The 21,000-nt window shown below is 41.9% G+C and overlaps 1 protein-coding gene across 11 annotated transcripts in view; it reads right to left on the reverse strand.

Moving 5' to 3' along the window:
• The window catches only part of TCF12 (transcription factor 12), a 322,968-nt gene that overhangs the window by 176,556 nt on the left and 125,412 nt on the right, over positions 1-21,000 (reverse strand). For all 11 annotated transcript variants that reach the window (XM_050967941.1, XM_050967940.1, XM_050967943.1 and 8 more), the window contains one exon: positions 4,444-4,546. In XM_050967941.1, coding sequence (XP_050823898.1) covers positions 4,444-4,546 — 103 coding nt within the window. The remainder of the gene's footprint in view (positions 1-4,443; positions 4,547-21,000) is intronic.

The following is a 21,000-nucleotide window of genomic DNA, read 5'->3' on the forward strand; positions in this document are numbered from 1 at the left end:
ATACTTAAAATATTTAATATTGAATAAGCAAAGATTAGCTCTAAATGGTGCTACATTTATGGCCCGTATATTTTAGTCTAATTTTGTAGAGTACAAATCTATATGATACTAATGGCATACAGAGATACCAAGATGATTCACTAGTTTCACATGAAATACAAGGAATGGCCTCTTTTTTACACTGACAAATCAATAGGATAATTCTGGAATTCATTAGTGAGGAACACTAACTGATCCAACATAATAGCTTTATTTCCTCTGCAAAACACTTCAAAATATCTAAATGAATATGGAAATGCATCTTTCTGTGGCAAATTGTTCATTATTGAATCATTATAAACTCTTGTTAGACAAAATTTCTCTCTTTTGCAATGTACAAGATCATTAAAGTGTTTGAGAGCTCCATCACGAAAGACAGTGGTACTTTATAATCCTCTATCTCTCCAGGCAAATATGCTTATGGCTGAATGTAATAGACAAAACAACAACATCCCCTTGACATACAATTCTTTCCTTTTTAATGGTGCTTTTAAGTGTTGACAGCAACGGTGAAATATGATTTTGCTCTTTCTACTAGTTTTAACTATTTCAGTCATATTGCTATGTTGTAACAGACACCCATTTTGAAGCATAGATCTCAGAGTACAATCTCTTTTAATCTAGTCAAATCTTTCAAACAAGCATGTCAAGCTCACATTTTCAGTGCAACTCTTCCTTTCCTCCCCAAATCATGAAATATCTAAACTGCAACCTTTTAGAATAACTTTGACCTATGTTATAAATGCACATCTTTATGTGTGCAGCTGCTAACTACAGTAGCTCACAAAATGGATTGGCTTTTGTGGGTAGAATGGCTCTGCAATTTGGGAGATTCTCCTAACCAAGAACAAACTATTGTTTCCTATCTAGTCAATCTAACATCACAGTCTAAGAACTGTAACTGTAGTTGAAAGTTCTCATTTTTCATTTTTTATTTATGGTAAGAGACAAAGAAGCCCAACAATTCAGGTTCCAGTACTGAGTAATGAAATCATTTTCACCATATGTAAGTAACCTTTTCATTTTCTTAGAGTATTCAACATCTCTTTAGTTCTCCTGGGAGAATTCTGTGCCACTGAGCGTGAGCATAATCAATGAGCTGTGCATATTTTTAATTTTTTCTGCAGACAAAAACTTCTGCTGAAAAGTTGCTGCAGTTCCACCTTTTGCCCACCAGAGGGTGCTGTGGTGATAGATCACAGCAGCAACTCCCAGCAGAAAATAAGGTCTGCAGTTCTGTCTTTTTCCCACAGAGGGCATTGTGATGCTAGAACATAGCAGCCGCTTCCAATCAGCTAGGGAGAGAAAGAGCCTGCCTTCTTCACAGCGCCTTTCTGGCCAGATCAGTAGACAGGGACTATGGGGAGACAGACAGTGTGGGGCTCCTGGCGGATCAGACGGGGCTCATAAGGCCTAGTGGGGGAGGACAGACTGGGACAGGGACTGAATGGGAATGGAGACGCAGGGCTACAGGGGACAGGGCCACATGGGCAGACAGGGAGGGGGTACAGAGCTACAAGGGGAAGGGAGATGGCTGAGTGGGGGCACAGAAACACATGAGGACAAGGGGAGGGGGTGCAGAGACACATAAGGACAGGAAGGTGGCTGAGTGGGGGCACAAAGACATATGGGGACGTGGGAAGGGTGCAGGGCCACACAGGGACGGGGGGGTGGCTGAATGGGGGCACAGAGACACGTGAACAGGGGGAGAGGGTGCAGGACCACATGGGGATGGGGGGAGTGGGTATCTGAGTGGGGGTGGAGGGATCCATGTGCCTGACTAAATAGGAGAGGCTAGGGATCAGCCAGGGTCTGCATGGGAGATGCTCCCTAACAATCCCAACCCGCCCACCCCAATCCCCCAAAAAACTTGTTCCATACTTTTCCCACCCATACACAACAACCCTCCAATAACTGATCCTTCCCAGCAATTATTTCCCTCTCCCTCGGCTCCTCCGTTAGCCCTGACTCCCTCACAGCTTTCGCACCGCTTCTGAGGTGTATGGGAAATATGGTTCTGTATTGTAGTTTAAATCAATTATTCTTCTTCAGAGTTCTGAATTAATATACCTAGTAACGAATTAATTTGTCAAAAAACCATTGTCTGAATCTTTTTTGTTGTCTGTACTGGTACAGACATACTTGCTGACAGGTATTTTGAAATAAATGACCAAAAATAATTGAAACTGATGCGATTATATAGTATTATTTTGACACATAAAATATGCAGAATTTTGCAGAAATTGAAAATATTGTGCATAGAATTTTTAATTTTGTGGTGCAGAATTCCCCCAGGAATACTTCAAACTTCATTAGTTAAAATTCACAGTGAAGAGGCATGGTACACAGAGTTGCACCTTTTTACCTTTGCAATGCAAACAAAGTGAATGTAAATTGTTTTCTGTGAATTGTCCAAAACAGACAATCCTGCTGGCATATTTTTAAACACTATTTTATGGCTCTGGGATATACATTCATGCAGATGAGCTTTAGTATGTGTTCTATGGACAGATAGAAATTAAAGACAGTAGTTCTAATGGAGGCAAAACCAGTGAGAAGCATTAGCTGTAATGCATTACAAGAATATTTTAGTCCACAGCTGTTACAAGCAAGTGATTGATATGCATACCTCTTACGATTCATTTAATTCCCCCTCCAAAGCAATCTCAATGGAGGCTTCTTCTCAAATCTGTACTAATGATATAATTCCATTACGTTTAATAGAATCATCTAGTCATCTTAAGTAAAACTGAAAAGCTAGGATGATACAGTAAGGCCAATAATTTCTGCAGTTATTTAAAATTCTACATACTTTAGGAAATGGTGATTCAAAACCAAACATGAGGACACAAAGTCTGTCCCTCTTTTGTACTACAAATCAAAATATAGTTCTGCTATATATAATAATTTAGCAGAAATAAAGCAAACAAAAACAGTAAAACATGTGACTTGGAAGTCATATGTACCCTTGATTGGTGTTTTGCTCAAGCCATATATATATTTGAATGTTTGTCTCTTTCCAGCCTGAGGCAAAAAAAAATTGATTTTGTTATATGAAACAATAAGGGCAAAATCTTTGTCTTCTAGCATGTTAATAGCAAGCCGCAAACTTTACTGATTTCACTGATCTTCAAATATAACACCACTGATCTAGTGATATGGACTATATATTCTCATATATACACATACATATACATAGTTATTTTAAAACCACACTATTATATTCTGAGATTCATAAGTAAGATTTAAAAGGATAACTGCTTTTAGCAATAGATGCATTCTGCTATCAGCCTTTGTCTGCTTCTACACTTTGCAGACGATTAAAGTAGTAAACAAAGACAAAGACAGAGCAAAGTAGAAAGATTTCCAAAAGAAATTGCAGACCACCAGGATTTGGATTTAGTTAATCCACTTAGATTACCATGGCTCTGTCTTAAAAGGACAATGCTGAGATCACAAAATAGGTCACATACAAAAGAAATAAAATACATAAGTAAAACAATGTCAACTTTACAAATACAAAGCAAATGTACAGAACCATCTCTAAATTTAAGGCACAAACTAGACAGCATTAGCCCCAAGACATTGCTCTGCCGAAGAGCAAATATTTGAAATTGATGTATTTAGGCCACAAGTTCAGAGGAGGGAAAAGACAACCATCAGTACATTAAGATGTTCTAGCAATAGTGGTGTCCAAGCAAGAAAAACAACTCGTTTAACAGCTAGACTGATAACGTGTAGCTTTCTTCGCAGTTTTGACATTGTTCTCAGTTTCAAAAACAGAGGGTGGGGGAACCACAGGCATAGAAACAGTAACAGCTGGAGTTACTGTATGTATGTAAATCACTGCATATTGAAAGGAATCTATACTGTATGTTACAATGTCAATTTCAAATGCAAATATCACCAAAGACAATGACATTTGAAAAGAGACTGTGCAAGCAAACAAGAAGGACAACAATGAAGTGTTAACTGGAGAACAACCTACAAAAATATGCAATTCAGTGTTCTACATTCTTAGAAATTGACATCTAAATATTGCAGAAAGTGCATAAGAGTGACTCAATTTCTTTACAGCAGAAAAAACAAAACAAGTCTTTAGAAGTGTTTCGTCTTCCAGACTGTAAGAAATCATCTTACCCACAGCCTTCTAGATCAACTATCTAAAATACTGGCACTTGAACCTCTTTCCAAAATCATGGATAATGTTCCTGTGTTAAGAAAGCCGCATTTTTGGTGCAACTTGTTCTGTGAATAAAGACTTAGATAGCAAACCACTGTTTCCACGAGAAACGCAGTAAGTTCCAGGTGCTTGATATGCCAGGCCTAAACAAGGGGATGAAAAATGTCTCTTTCTGACCAAAGAGGCTTTGAGGGGCTACTCACAAAGAATTACCAACTTACCCATCAGATTTGAGTTCATGAAAGGTGTCGGGGACAATCCTTCATGGGGCCCTAATCGACTGTCATTCAAGTGATCACCATAATGAGGGCTGTCTGCAAAACCCTAAGGAAAAAAAAGACCAGAGTATTAAACAGATTATTTGGCAGCCCTGCTAATTGAGTGTAATGACACTCTCTTAATTAAATGTATAGCATTGCAATGGTCATTCATCATAAAGTTGGCTTTCATGTCCGAATATCTTGTGGAAAACACACTCTGCCCATATTTCATACTGTTTGTTTCCTCTTCCCCTCTCATCTGAAAAGAAGCTGCATCATTTTTCAACCTAATAAGTTGTGTTTCCATGGATAAAGTTTCCAAAAATTAGATAATATAGAAGTATTACAATCTGTTTGCAGCTAGAGCACTATAGCTTCTCCTGAAATGTACAGTGTTAGGCTGAAGTTATGATTGACATGAGTTTAAAGATTACTGTTCACATCTTCAAGCACCAGATATAAGGTCTGGTATGAGGAGAAAATGTATTCCAGTGAATAAGAGGAAATACCACTCCCCCTTTGAAGGCTAAATTAAGGTTACAGATTAATACGTATTTTAGTGCTATCAAGCACTAAATGCCATTGCTCATCTACAACAGGTTTGCTTACAAGAACTGATTAAGCTGAGACATCCAGCTCTGCCACCTGTCCTGCAAACAAGCATTCAAAATAAAAGGTTATTTGCACCCTTTCTAATATTAGAGTAGCTAACCTAATATACTTGGAAAGATGACTCATGTGTAAACAGGAAATACTGGCTTATCTACTAGCTTGCTCCAGAACCAGGAAGAGAACAAGGAATGGATGTAGCAAACCCCTTAATGTTTCAAGCTGCATATATTGTTCCATTAAGCCAATTATTCAATTTCCTTCCATGTAGGTAAGAATGCTCTCATCTTTTTCAAACAATATTGAGCCCTAACTAGGAAAATGGTGTTAGCCACACAAACTGGTCACACATATATCTGGTTAAAGGATTACACTGAATCAAAAATATATTAAATAGGACCTTGCTCTCAAAATTGCATCTGCTTCATAATCAAAGTTTTGCACAATATTCAGTAAAATCTTGTGTAACTTAAAGTGTCTGGCTACTCATTTGTTTAAATTTCCTCATACTAAATGCTACACAAACTTGAAGCAGAGGCCCAAGTAAGGGAGGAAAACTGCTCAGGCTCACAGCAACCAGAAACCACCCAGAATCCCCTGGGACTATAAAATCATCAATCACTGAACATTTATCATTTTCCAGACTGCAGGCTCACATTCAAGACGACATTAATGGGGCTGAAACAGGCCTCACTATCTTTGCAGGCGTGCTGTCAGTTCAACCAAAGGGCTAGTAACTGAGGGCTAAATAACTGTCAAATCACTCCAACTGCTTATGGATGCATGTCACAACTCCTTCTGCTATTCTGCTTTAAAAGTAATCTTCCGGGAGTCCCAACTCCCAAATGAATCTTTGGCTCATTTTATCTACTTCAGAATCAGTGATACACATGTGACAGACATTCAGAAAGAATCTTAGTGACATTTATAACTTGGTTATGACCATAAGGGTGTCCTGTGGTAACCATGACCTAGCCCCGTCTGTCAGATAGGCAGCATGTAGCAGCAGCTGCCCAGGAAACGGAGCGGCTTGTAGCTAAGGTCACCACATGTGGTTTATTTTTGTGTTGAAATGAAACAACATATTAAATGTGCCAAACGAAGAAACAAAAGATTTTACACATAATATATGGTCTATGCAGTAATCTCCAAGATGCTTAGTTTACTGTTGAATTCATCAGCTTGTGATCAGACATTGAAAAAAAATCCCAGTAAAATTGATATCAAGTACACAGAAACCAACCACCATTTTACAAGACAGCACTTAAATAAGTTTAAAAGAAGAGAAGAACCTGATTATTAATAATTTACTTAAGATATTCCATATACTAAGATAGAGAAAAAGCAGCAACATAAGCCAGATCCCGAAACATTTTAAAAAAATGATTAAAAAAAAGTCTTTTTAGGATTTAAGTATTCCATCTTTGGTGCAGGCAGAATACACGTCTAAAGCAAGACTCATTTCACCAGTCAACATAATATGGGTTCTCTTACACAGCATAAGAGTGACAAATCCCTATCCAATACCCAGGGCTAACTGCCCTAAAGAACAAAAGTTAGTGTTATAATCTAATACTTTTAGGGATTTTTTGGGGGAGGGGTGTGGGGGAGAAAGAGAATTAAACAATTGTACTGGGGGTGGGAATTTACATGAATGGCAAATCTTTTACTCTCCTCCTGTCAGTACTTCAGTAAAGGTGATTCTTCAGATTTCATTTCACATATTTATTTGACTTAGTTTCCCTTTGATCATGAGCCACCATCTGATTACAAGACCCTCAATCATATTGTTATAATACAGTTGTTCCTAATCAGTTCTGAGTTGTTCTAAAAGGGTTCTTCCAAATATTAAATGCCATTAGACATTCAAAAGTTTATTTCAAAATGTGTTCATATGCATCCACACACCACTGATGGAGTTGGTCTATGTAAGCTAAATTAAAATTAATATTCATTGAGCTCGATTCTCCATTATATTGCATATTGTACAGTTATTAACATCTGTGCAGAATATAACCTGCAACAAATGGCTTTGTCTCCCTCTGCTGGCTAGACCAAGCTACCATCTTTGAGATTAAATTTTCGGACACAATCTTAGTGACTGGTCCTAGTGCTTCAGCTCAAGTACTAGAGATTTGTGGTTTAAGACCCAGGAATCCACGGTTCAAACCCCACAGATTACACAGACAGGGCATCATTACATGAGTGCAAAGCAGCTGTAAAATGCTACCATTCTGATCTGATAACATTTCACAAATAGTATGCAAAAGAAATCAAGAAAAACGATAAAAGATGTAAAAAGAAAATTGATTTAAATTAAAACAGAGATATTTTCCCACTAAGTAGTAGTCCTTTATATTTCTCTAGTTGTGTCTAGAATTCCCAGCCTTTAAATATCTGTATATCATTATTCGCTTACACAAATTATGTAAAGTTCTATATGCAAGAGCTTTAAGCTGTCACGTTGTAAATTGAGAATTCAGATTACTAAATAAGGGCATGGCTACACTTGCAGATGTAGAGCACAGCAAGTGAAACCAGCCCTCGGAGACCGCAGCAGTGAAATCGCTGCCCTGTGTTCACACTGTCAGCTGGAAGGGCAGTGGTGTGGCCACATTTGTTGCACTTGCAGTGGTACTGGGAATGGTGCATTATGGGCAGCTATCCCACAGAGCGCCTCTTCCCATTCTGGCGCCGTGGCTTGTGGAAAGGGGGCGCGCAGGGTCTTGTCCCAATGCCTCGTGTTGCATCACTTCACATCCCAGCAATCCCTGTGCTTCCATCCACATTTGGTGCCAGTTTTTGTACTGTGCCCTGTGTCTTCCCTTTCGGTCTGCAGGAATGGATTCCAAACTTGTGAGGAATATGCTGATGCGTCTCGCCAGCACATCACGAATTGCAGTTGAGTTACTCATTAAGCTACAAAGTGACAGTGAGGAGTCCGACGATGATGTCGACACACATAACGCATACAACACAAGATTGCTTGTGGCATTCACGGACATGCTCACAATCGTGGAATGCCACTTTTGGGCTCAGGAAACAAGGACTGAGTGGTGGGAACACATCGTTATGCAAGTCTGTGATGACGAGCAGTGGCTGCAGAACTTTTGGATGATGAAAGCCACATTCATGGGACTGTGTGCTGAGCTTGCCCCCACCCTGCGGCGCAAGGCCACAAGAGTCAGAGCTGCCCTGCCGTTGGAGAAGCGCATGGCTATTGCAAACTGGAAGCTGGCAACTCCACACAGCTACCGATCAGTTGCTAACCAGTTTGGAGGGGGAAAGTCAACCGTTGGAATTGTGTTGATGCAAGTGTGCAGGGCTATTAATTGTATCCTGCTCAGAAGAACCATGACTCATGGCATAACACATCTGTACTGCATGGGAAAAGGGAATGAGACAATCACAGACTTGCGTATGTCTTGTTATCATATTTAGCCTTCCTGTCTGGAGTGCTGTGAAATGAGTGCTGCACTTCAGGCTGCCTAAAATTCATGGTGATGGGGGTTGAGTGCAGTGGGTAAGGGTCGTACCTTGCAGGGCTGGATGGTGAAGCTATAGGTGTTGAAAGCAACTGGTGGCAGTAAGAAACTGGATGTTGGGAAAAGTGGGTTGGTGGTGATATGGGGACACAAGGGAAAGAGTTTTGGGATAAGGGCTGCAGGGGGGGTGGGTGCGGATCTGCTCCTTCTGCATTGCTATGAGTGCCTGCATCAGATCCGCTTCGCACTCCACAATGCTTAGGAGCCGCTCCATGGTTTGTTGCCGGTGATCCACATTCTCCCGGCGGAGCCTCCTTTCAGTCTTCCGCCACTCCTGTACTTTTTTATTTTCACTAAGAGACTGCCGCATGGACTTCATGCAGAAGGTCGTCCTTGCTTCTTCTCGGACGCTTCCTGATTCTTTGCAACCTTTCAGCGGTTGATAACAAGGACAGCTGGGATCTCAAGGTTGCATCTGTAAAGCCGAAACGCAACAATTAACAGAGGCAGCATTGTTCACACTAGACAGAGCAATGATTCAGCCAAACTTGAAGACAAGTACAGCGCACAGCAGAAAGTGCCTGTCCCAAAGCGAGCACACAACCCACAAGAGCCTCAAAATGGTGAAAAACCACAGGGGGAAGGGATAATGAATGTTTCAGGGCCGTTCTGTCCTCTGGGGTTCTGTGCCTTGGGAAGAGCCAATAGCTGTAGGGGACCCCTGTACTGAACACTGTCCTCATATTTTCCACACATTATCTTCATCCTGTAAGATATCTCGCTGCTGAGGGTGACCTGGGAACCAAGGGAAGGTCTTCTACTACAATGCGGCTTCCACCCTGGCCTTTTTGCCGCTTGCTTGTGTGCAGCAATGATCCCCTCACAGCATAGTGGTGCGGACATTTTAGCCTTACTGGGGCAAGGAGCACAGTAGCTCTGCCAAAGAACCTGCGCAAGCGGATTGCTCAGCTTCTTCATGAGACCTTCGATGAGATCACTGCGGCAGATTACCCCGATGTAAAAGAGCACAACAATGCCCTATTCCGCATCTAGGCATGCACGCAGCCCTAACTCTTCTTTCTGCAACCCTCCCGTCCCATGAGCCTGCACCGAACTACCACCTTCCCAAAATAAAAGGCACTTACAGGGCACCTCCTATCGGGCACTGTTTGTTCTTCCACAAGCACTGTGAGCAGCTACCTTCCTCCTTGCTTGGAAACAGCTCCTGGCTGCATGCATCTAGGGATGCAGGGCCATCCTCTGGCTCTGGGTCCCCCGCCTCCTCAGCCTCGTCGCTCCTACTTTCCTCCTCCTGCCTTGTTGCACTCTGGGCTGCCACAGCCTCTGAAGTGTTCATGGTGCTCTTTGGAGTGGAGGCAGGGTCGCCCCCAAGTATCTCATCCAGCTCTTTGTAGAAACGGTAGGTTGTGGGTGTAGCACTAGAGCGGCGAGTTTTCCTCCCATGCTTTGTGGTAGGCATTCCGCAGCTCCTTCACTTTAACCTTGCACTGCACTGCATCCCAGTCATGGCCCCTTTCTATTGTGGCCCTTGATACACGCACGTAGGTATCATAATTCCTATGGCTGGAGCACAGGTGGGACTGGACAGTTTCCTCACCCCAAACACTGATGAGGTCCAGCATCTCGCCGTTGCTCCATACTGGGGATCGCCTGGTGCGTGGATGCATGGTCACATGGAAAGATGCACTGAGCGCACTCCATGCCTTGCTGAGCAATCAGAAAGGTGAATTTCAAAATTCCCAGAGAACTTAAAAGGAGGGAGTCTGATGGTTGATCACCTGGGGCAGGGCAGTAGAGTTAAAGTAATGACCAGAGTGGCTACAACAGGCATTATGGGACACTTTATGGAGGCTGATCAGAGCGCATTAATAGACCAGGGCATCCACACTGGCACCGTGGCACTCCAGCAGGGGTGCAGCAAGTTTTATGCTTCTTGTGAAGGTAGATTACTAGGGGTGCTCCAGCCACGGAGTCCGGACACTCTAGATGCTTTGTCGGTGTGGACACCTCAGGAGTTAGGGCGCCCATGCCTGATTCAATGTGCTCCAACTTGCAAGTGTATCCAAGGCCTAAGAAGACAGGTGGTGGCACAGACTCAGCAATTCACAAAGTAAAACTGCTGTTCTAGTAAGAACGTTACTCTCTGTGATTTGATGAATATCCCTCTACTACAATGACTACTCAAACTGGTCAGATTATCTCTAGGGTCCCTATAGCATGGTTGTGGTACCAAAAGTATCACTGTCTGGGGGGCACTAACCACTGAAGCTTAAGGCAGTTTTGTTTATTGGGCTATTGTGCAACTGGTACCCAAGGCAGCCTGAATTTCAACAGAGAAACAGTCCTTCTTTATAACTGTCAGGCCAACATGAGTAACCATTCAGAACACGATGGGCCCTCAACTGTCTTCAGGTAGCCTTGCTGGCATGTGACTTGAGAAAGACTACGCAGTAACAAGAATAAAACATTAATCAAAGGCCTTAATCTTCCTTTGCCCTGTTTTATCTACAGTCAAACAATAACTTTATCCATATATCAATACTATTTAGATAGGCTACAAGCTTCTATCAAAGGAGTCAACCTTTTAACACGGCAGATTGGAACAGCTGGTAAGTCAACAAAAAAGATCTCTCTTAAAACAAGTACGTTGTTGCATATAAATGCATGCAGGGTGACCAGATGTCCCGATTTTAAAGGGACAGTCCCGATATCAGGGGCTTTTTCTTATATGGGCATCTATTACCCCCTACCTCTGTCCCGATTTTTCATACTTGCAGTCTGGTCACTCTAAATGCATGTGCCAGTGCAAGGGAGTCACAGCTAACTAAACTGAACAAAGAGCAGTATAACAACCATAAAATAATACCTCACATCAACATATCAGAATTCACAAACTATAGCTACCAAAATCACACCAATTTTACTTAAAAATTCAGCTTAATATCAGTGCTTCACTTCAGCAATGAACACAAATCCCTTTAACAGGCATCTTGGGCATTTTCCTGTGCCTTGATCCAAGCAGAAACTTTATTCCAGAACTCTCAACTATTTTGAGCTGCAAACCAAATGAACTCATTTTCAGATGCTATGTGTCTAATTTGCTTATTTCTTCTATGACTTCATTTTCTTAGGAAATTCCACCTTCTCATATCACTTTCCTGACTCCACGGTTCTTCTTAAGCCACACGCAACACATGTTTATAAACCATGGTAACCTTCTTGAGTCTATCTGGCATAAATACAGTCAGAAAAAAAATGAAGTAAAGCAGTTTAAGGCACACTCCCAAGGTTGGAAGGTCTAACATTTTATTTGCTTTTAATAATTTTCATCCTTCTACTGCCAAGTTCTGTTTGATTCTCTGAATGAGGTTCATAAGTAAAACACATCAACGGCTGCATTGCGGTTTCATCTGCCTGTTACATCTCATCTTAAATTAAGATGTAATTGTAAACTGCTTGAATTGTTTCTTAATATACATGCTTGTATGGTTCCTAGCAAAACGGGTTCTCAACCTTGCTGGGGCCTCTACTTACTGCTGTCAATAATAAAAATAATTTAATAATAATAAAATCAATGCTAGTGCACTATAGAGCCTACAAATACTACTAGCATGGTGGCTAGCATGTGTAAAATTAACCTGTGCAAATATCTACTACAAGTTGCACTTCCTTGCTATGTCTGTCTATTATGTTCTTCTTACACATACATCTGCTTACACAAAACCTGATCTTAAATGACTTAGGGTAAGATTTTCAAAAATGTCCAACTGCTTATACCCATAGAGCTTATAAGCACAGTTACACAGGTATAACTGCATCTACACTAGAGTTTTTACTGATGTATCTTTATTGGTAAATATTAGAGTCATGCCCTAACAAACATGTTTATATTGGTAAAACTTGTGTGTACACACCAGGTCTTAAGAGCCTAAGTCCCATTGACGGTCACTTTTGAAAATGGGACTTGTGCTTCTGAAAATGTTATCCTTGATATTTTGGGTGAAATCCTAGGAATTAAGCTATAAACTTCAACAGGGTCAGGATTTCACCTTTAAAATTCAGATAAATGTAATTCTGCCCACATGCTGGCAATCTGAATTAAGTAATTCATACCAAGTTACACAAACTTGACTAACAACAGGGCAATCCAAGTCTGTCAAAAAAAGTGGGGGAAAAAGGGTGAGGGAGAGAACAAAACAAAACAGTGGTTCATGTATTCCCACTCCATGCCCTGACCAGACTTTACTCCCACCTGTTCTCCACTTCAAAAAGCAAGCCTTGTATTGTCCCAAGTTATGCTCTTTCAGAGCAGAATACTGGGCAGAAGATTACACTCTTTGTCCTAAACTCACTAAAGGCAGCAAATTTCTTTTTGAAGAGCAAAGTCATGAGTTTCACTTCATTGTTCTAGTCCTGTCCATTCTCTTCAGTAGATAACTACGAAGTAGTTTGCACAAAGTACATACGCACATTAGTCCCTCACTTACTTACTATCACTGCTCAGCTATAATCTGTTATTGTAGGGTGAAATAGATTATAGTGCAGCCTTTTATTTTGCTCAGATACTCTAAACTAGAGCGAACAGCTGAGGTCCAGTTTTGTCATCCCCTGCTCCCCCAATCAGGACCTTGGAGACAAACCAAAATCCAACCCAGCTGTACCTCATAACTGACCTTCAAAGATTCGAGCTGGGAGTTTGCTTTTTGGCTACTTGTTTAATATAGTGTTAGGATTTAAATGATCACAGCTAAGCTCAAACATTAACATTCCATTAAAATGAATGGCAGAGTTCACACCTCTGCTACTGTTTCAATCAGTATATCTGTAGACTGAAAAAACAGTGCATTAACACAAGTAGCAAAGACTATCTTGTCCGGCTGTGAAGAACATGGGAGATACCTGTACAAATTACATAAATATTGTATCAAGTATCAGAGGGGTAGCCATGTTAGTTTGGATCTGTAAAAGAAACAAAGAATCCTGTGGCACCTTGTAGACTAACAGACGTTTTGGAGCATGAGCTTTCGTGGGTGAATACATCTGACGAAGTGGGTATTCACCCACGAAAGCTCATGCTCCAAAAGTCTGTTAGTCTATAAGGTGCCACAGGATTCTTTGCTGCTTTTATAAATATTGTATGTATCTCTGTTTGATTACTAAGTTATGACCGGCGCTATGAAACACTAAGGCCTGGCCTACAACTAAAACGTAGGTTTACCTAGCTACATCGCTCAAAGCTGTGAAAAATTTCAGGCCCTACACAACCTAGTTAGGTCAACTTAACCCCCAGTGTAGATGCATCTAAGTCAACGGAAGAATCCATTCTTCTGTTGGCCTACCAAATTCCTTTCTATGGGGTGAATTTACTACACCAACAGAAAACCCCTTTCCATCACTGCAGTAAGAGTCTCTGTCAGAGCGTTGTAGCTGCAGCTGTGCCACTGTAGCATTGGTAGTGTAGACATACCCTAAAGAGCTAATTCCAGTCCACCTGGAACTCTCCCCACCTACCCAGGAACCAGGAAATGACTAATTCAATTGCTGGTGTACATATGGACTACACCAGGGCTCAGCAACCTATGGCACGCGTGCCAAAGATAGCATGCAAGCCCATTTTTAACGGCACACTGGAGTCTGCTGGGACTCCAGTGTGCCATTAAAAATCCTGCCAACATGGCAAGCTGCAGGGTCCGCGCTCTCTGGCCGCAGCACCGGCCGAGCGCAGCAAGCCGCTGGCCCCTCCCCCGCCTTCCCCTGGAGCCCTGCCGCTGTGCGCGCAGCGCTCTGGGGGCCGGGGCTGCATGCTCCCACGGGGCAGCGTTTGGCTCCATGGGAAGGGAAAACTGCTCCCCGCTCATCCAGAGCCCTGTCGCCACACGCGCAGCGCTCTGAGGGGCGGGGCGGGGCTGCGCACGTGCGGCAGCGACAAAACTCCGGATGAGCGGGGATCCCCATGGTAAGGGGTCTGGGGCTGGGGGAGGGTTGGATAAGGGTTGGGGGCAGTCAAGGTACAGGGAGCAGGGTGGGTTGGATGTGGGGGTGGGATCCCAGGGGGGTGGTTGGGGCAAGGGTCTCTGGAGGGGGCAGTTAGGGAGAAGGGGGGTGGATGGGGCATGGGAGTCCTGAGGTCTGTTAAGGGGTTAGGAGTGGATAAGGGTCAGAGCAGTCAGGGGACAGGGACCAAGGAGGGTCCTGGGGGGAAGTTAGGGTGGGGGAGTCTCTGGAGGAGGTGGTCATGGGACAAGGAGATGTGGGGGGTCAGATGAGTCGGGAGTTCGGGGGGTGTCAGGAGGTAGGGATGTGGAGAGGGGTTGGGGCAGACAGGGAGCAGGGGGGGTTGTATGGGTCCAGAATTCTGGGGGTCATGTCAGGGGGCGAGGAGCGGTTGGATGGGGCATGGGAGTCCAGGGGGTTCTGTCTGGGTGTGGGGGTGTGGATAAGGATTGGGGCAGTCAGGGGACAGGTAAGGGGTAGGGTCCTAGGGGGGCAGTCAGGGGACAAGGGGCGGGGTCCCAGGAGGGGGGTAATTGGGACATGGAGCGGGGAGGTTCGGGGGGGCAGTCACCCAGCCCTCTGCCCTGAGCCCTGACCCCTCCCCCCCCAAACACACAGCCCTCTGCCCTGAACCCTGCAGCCCCACACACACCCCAGACTCCTGCCCTGAGCCCTGTACCACCCAGCCCTCTGACTCCTTCACCCCCTCCCATGACCCCAGCCCTGACTCTGGCACCCCCACACATACCCAGCCCCCCTACCCTGACACCTGCACCCCCTCACATGCCTCTAGCCCTCTGCCGTGACTCTTGCACCCTCCACATCCCATGCACCCTGCACATCCCCACCCTGAGCACCAAACGGGAGCTCCTGCAACCCCACTCACATTCCCACCTGCACCCCTCACACCAAATGGGAGCTGACCAGGTAAGTGCCCCCACACCCAAACCTCCTGCCCCAACCCTGAGCCCCCTCCCCCATTCTAGCTCCTGGCCAGACCCTTCACCCCCAGCCCTGTGCTTGGTCCACTCCCACCCTCAGCTCAATGAGAGGAAAAGAATGGGCCAGAACCAGGGAGAAGATAGGAACCCACTATATGTGGGCAGGGCCGAGACCCTAGACTGGCAGTGGGCTGAGCGGGTCCGGCAGCCGGGATGCCAGCTGGCAGGAGCCAGCGGATGGAACGCCTAAGCGGCAGTGGGCTGAGCCGCTCAGCCCATCGCTGGTCTGGGGTTCTGGCTGCCAGACCCTTCCCAGCTGGGGTCCCGGCTGCAGGCCCCACTCAGCCCACTGCTGGCCTAAGTGAACAGAACCCCAGACCATCAGCAGGCCGTCAGCATAAGATCAACATTTTAATTTAATTTTAAATGAAGCTTTTTAAATATTTTGAAAACCTTGTTTATTTTACGATACAACACTAGTTTAGTTATATAATATGTAGACTTGTAGAGAGAGACACTCTAAAATACATTAAAATGTATTACCAGCACACGAAACCTTAAATTAGAGTGAATAAATGAAGACTCATCACACCACTTCTGAAAGGTTGCCGACCCCTGGACTACACAGTAAATCCACCACTGGAAGTCTAGAGACATGCATAAACTGGACTGACCAGGTTCAGATGTCCCAGAATGAAGGGGACTGTGAAATGGATGAAGGACAGCCTATGAACTCATGGGAGGGCCATGGCATGGTTAGACTGAGAAGCAAGGCCCGCATGAGTGCAATCTGCCTTATCCACATCCAGTGCTAGGGGCAGTCCTGGGACAAGCGCAGCCTACTTAAACTTTCAAGGAAAGGCCATGATTTAGATAAAATAGTATATGGACAGACAGACATTTTGTTGTTCTAACCCTTTTAATTCACCTCCTAGAAAGGAATTTGGTAGGCCAACAGGAAGAATGGATTCTTCTGTTGACTTAGCTGTGTCTACACTGGGGGTTAAGTTGACCTAACTATGTCGTGTAGGGCCTGAAATTTTTGGTTGTTATAACCTTAATATATATTCTTCAAAATACTGAGAAAGATGAGACCCAAATTCGGTCTCTCTTATGGCCCGCTGCTATTATAGGTTTTCCCTCCTAGTGAGAGAATGGTATGGTAGATGTCAAATCAATGAAGGCTACACTCAGAAAGACCTCAAGACTTCTGGAATATGCTGCTCAAACAGTTTCACTTTTGTTTCTACTGTCTGTCCCTCTATTCTCACATTTCTCTCCAGACTTCTCCTCATCCAGATCTATTCTGCCCCCCAACAATCTTCTATTCATTGAACTTTTTGAAACTTTGCACTTTTAGAGAGAGGTAAGGGACTGACTGTGTGCACAAATTTGCAGAGGGACAATAGGTCTGAGGTCTGTTATTTCTCATCTCTATATATTATTTATTTATTTAAAAACATTTTTTGCTGTTAGCAAGCATGTTATCTCTGGAGACACAAATCCACAGTTTGAGAACTGCAAAACTAAGCATCTCTGATGGTATCTTCTAGACAGAGCACTGAGTTGCATTGAGTAGATAGAAAGATTAACCTAAATAACCTATACAGAAGCCCCTGGAACCCCATAAGATTGTGTTCCTAATCCATGAACTATTGGAACTCATTCACAAAACTTTTCTTAAACATTACATGAATATATTGTCTCATACTATAGAATTAGAATTTATAATCCCTATTCCATGATGAGATATCTTTGAGCTATAATGGATCTTAATTAAAACTATCTTTAGATAGGTTTTTTCCTCAAAAAGCATTTTATCAAAAAAATCCGATTTAAATTTAAAAAATCAGATTTTTTTATATTTTTTTTAAAGAATCATTGATTTTATCCACCTTGCTTTGTGTATATTTTCATTCTAACAATACTATTGTAATAGGTCTAATTTTTCATTCACAATCAACAAATATTAAAGACCAGTTCAAGCTACAAAGCACAATTCACATCCTCAGTTTCCTCCATGACTGACACTAATGCTGTTTATTATTAACAACAACAAGAGAAAGAGATGCTTCTGCTATAAGTACGTCACCTTCCTCTTTACCCTGGAGATCAACCGCACTACATTGATGATATGCCTCAGCTCTGATTGCCCAAGGTGGAAAAAAACCCAGTGATCTCATACTGCACCAAAGAACCAACACTAACACCTCAAGTTATGAATTTTAAGGGAATGTGAAACATTGAAAGAGTCTCACAGTAATGGTTAGAAAATATTTAATATGGGTAACGGAACACTCACTTTCTCAAGTGAAAAAAACAACCAAACTGGAAATCGATGGACATGGGGATGACATGTTCAGTGTTATAATCAGTATCCATTTGAAAATAATGCTGACATGTTTCAACAAGATGACAAAAATCAGATTTAAGATAGTCACTACAGTGAAAGAGAGAAGCAAGACATATTGGCCCAGCATAGCTCACACCATACAAATCCACAGTTGACACAACAACCTCAAGTAAATATTAGAGAATGGTTACCACCATTATAAATGGCTGCAGATTAAGAATCCAGATAGGTTTAAAGACAATGATTCAAATTGTACATGACATTTACAGTCTAAAAGCTACACACAGTATTTAAAGTAATTCCACCAGAAGACAGCAAGATTAATTGTTTAAAATTCAGTATAGAATTATTCACACATGGTTCTCAGCCTGGAGATTGAGAACACTACAATTTTTTATGGCTAGTTAGAAGTGAGGAAGACAGGAAACTTTTTTCCTGATGTCACACAGGATTTTGGTACACGTAAGGTTGAGAATGACTGTACTACTTCATAAATAAGGAAACGTATAAACTTCTCACTTATAACCAAAAACAACTGAAAAACCCTGATTTTCATCCAATTTTTGTTCATCTTGCCACCCAGCCTTTTCAATCCAGCATCACTATTGTCTGGCTCTATTATTTGGTATTCTCTTTTTCCTTGGTGTAATACCACTTGCTCCACAAACCTGCTATGCAGTTTGAAATCATGATAGGTAACTGAACTGCACCCACATAGCAGAGGACAAACTTGGCCTTTGGTCCACTTTCTCCATATGATTTACATTTGCCTACTACCGCTACAACTCTAAGCAGTAAGGTTGGACTGAGTTCAACTCAGCCATCAAGAGCTGCATTGTAGTGACAGGAGGAAAATATCTTCTTCTCTCCCTATCGGAGGCGTGCAAACTCTGAAGTTGCCAGCTTATTGAGGAGTGAGACACAGGAATTCAAACCCATATATCTTGTTTTACTGGACCCTTGAGCTGTCCAATTCTTAGTTTCTTTCAACTTAAGTCACATACACAACAGAAGTTACTTAATGGCTAGGGCAAGAGACAAGGAGCTAGGTACTGCCAAGCTCTAATCCTGATAGTGATGGGCAAGTCACCACCTTTCAATTGCTCAGTCTCTCAAAATAAGAAACTGAATATTTACCCTCTTTCACGTTGGTATGAGTATAAATTAGCTAACATAGTATAGCATGCGGTTTGAAAGTTAAGTATTATCACCCCCCTAGATTTCAGGGGATGATGGGTGAAGCCAAGGACGTTTCTATATACATCCTCCAAAAGTAAAAGAATACTAACTTAAAATGTTTGGTTGATGTTACTAGATACTATGCTGAAACAGGCAAGCGGCTTCTCAGGGAGGAAACACAGGACTAGAAACCTATGCAGCCTCTGTGTTTAAGAGCTTTGGAGAATGAATTGATTGAAGTAGTACTCAATTTTGGAATGGTCACAGATTCCCCTGGTTTCTAAGTCAAGAATTACACTGAAGTTGTATGGATTTAATTAGTGAACCACTGAATCTAGTTATCCCAAATACACAATTGTACCTTAAAATCTCCTAAAATGAGCATCACTCTACTACATTAAACAGGAGAATGTTGTTTATTTGGCTTTTTCCCAAGCATCATGCACAAAGAACTATGTTTTATTGCTGGAAACAGATTTCAATGCTTCTCTCAACACTCTAGGAAATTATATCCATATGCAACCTACAAATTGAATTGAATAACTGACTACTATAGCCTTTAAATGAAGCTTGAAAAACTGTGAAAAAACCCTACAAGATAAACTAGAATATTAATAAATGTATCAGAGATATTTTAAAAAGGAGTGCCCTATCATATTTAGATACATACATATGGTGTTTGGAGCCTAAATTTTGGCACCCAGTTTTAAGAAAATGTTGGACATATATCAAATTAGTCACATAAACACGTGTAATGTTATATTTGGAAAAGCTTCCTGACTCTTGAATGCAGGAAGTTTTGTTTTTTAAAACTGAATTTCACACCAGATCATCATCTCAGGTACAGAATAATAAACTAGAGGAAGCATATAAACAGCAAGAAACAAAGGACAAAAAGGACACAAACACAATAGACTTGATAACACTTACTGGATTTCTGTGTCCCTCTTGTCTTGCTTTGCTATTTAACAGCTTCCTCTCTCGTTTTGTACCTGAGGTTAAGAGGTATAAAACACTATTTCAAAACTTGCTGTCTTTTCTTGATACTGTTTTTGATTTCTTACCAAATAAAAATCTACTATTGGTGTAAAAAGTGAAGTTGGATGGATCCAAACTATACCCCATTTGACCTCTAAAATATTTGTTCAGCTATTTTAGACTTAAGGATAGTTAAGCCGTACAATCTGTTGATGCTAGAGTACTGTCTAAATCTAATATATCAGCCCATTTCTGATTTCAGGTATTTTTACATGACTGTGTATTTAGAAGAAACAGCTACGGTGAATGTATATATGTACATGGAGACAATTTTTCCTAGATGCAGAGGAAGGCAGATCCAATATTTAATTTATTATATACGACAGAACTGCACATGAACACCTGCAACTTAGATACCAGGAAGAAAATACAATAGTTAAATTATGGCCCAGATTTTTGGCTGTTAAATCCTAAGAAAGCCTACTAGGGGGAAAAATGGCTGATTTTAGCATTTTTAAATATTCTTCCTTTGGAGAGAGACATCTGAACAGATGCAGAACTAAGTCGCTCCTTTTATTAAAAGGGTATGGTTAGAACAAAACCAAAACAAAGAAAAAAAGCCTCAAACACGCAGGTGTTTAATTCACAAAAATAAAAGCCACCATTATCCAAAGTAGAGTAAAGACTTTAATAGAAGTAGAATAACCTTTAATTAAAAGACAATGTTTATCTGAGACAAAGAGATTATACCAATTTGTTCTCATGTTATGAGTTTTCTTCTGCAATGGACAATTCACCAAAGAAAGTGGAAATGCTGGAGGTTGAGAGGCATATCATTACTGGAAGAAAAATTCCTGAGAGCAATGGGCCAAACTCTCACTGGATTCAGCTGATATTTCTCTCAGTTAAGTACTGCAGAATTAGTGTCTAAGGACTGGTCTACACTACAACTTTAAGT

The sequence above is a fragment of the Gopherus flavomarginatus genome, chromosome 9 (assembly GCF_025201925.1).
Source record: "Gopherus flavomarginatus isolate rGopFla2 chromosome 9, rGopFla2.mat.asm, whole genome shotgun sequence".
Classification (NCBI taxonomy): domain Eukaryota; kingdom Metazoa; phylum Chordata; order Testudines; family Testudinidae; genus Gopherus; species Gopherus flavomarginatus.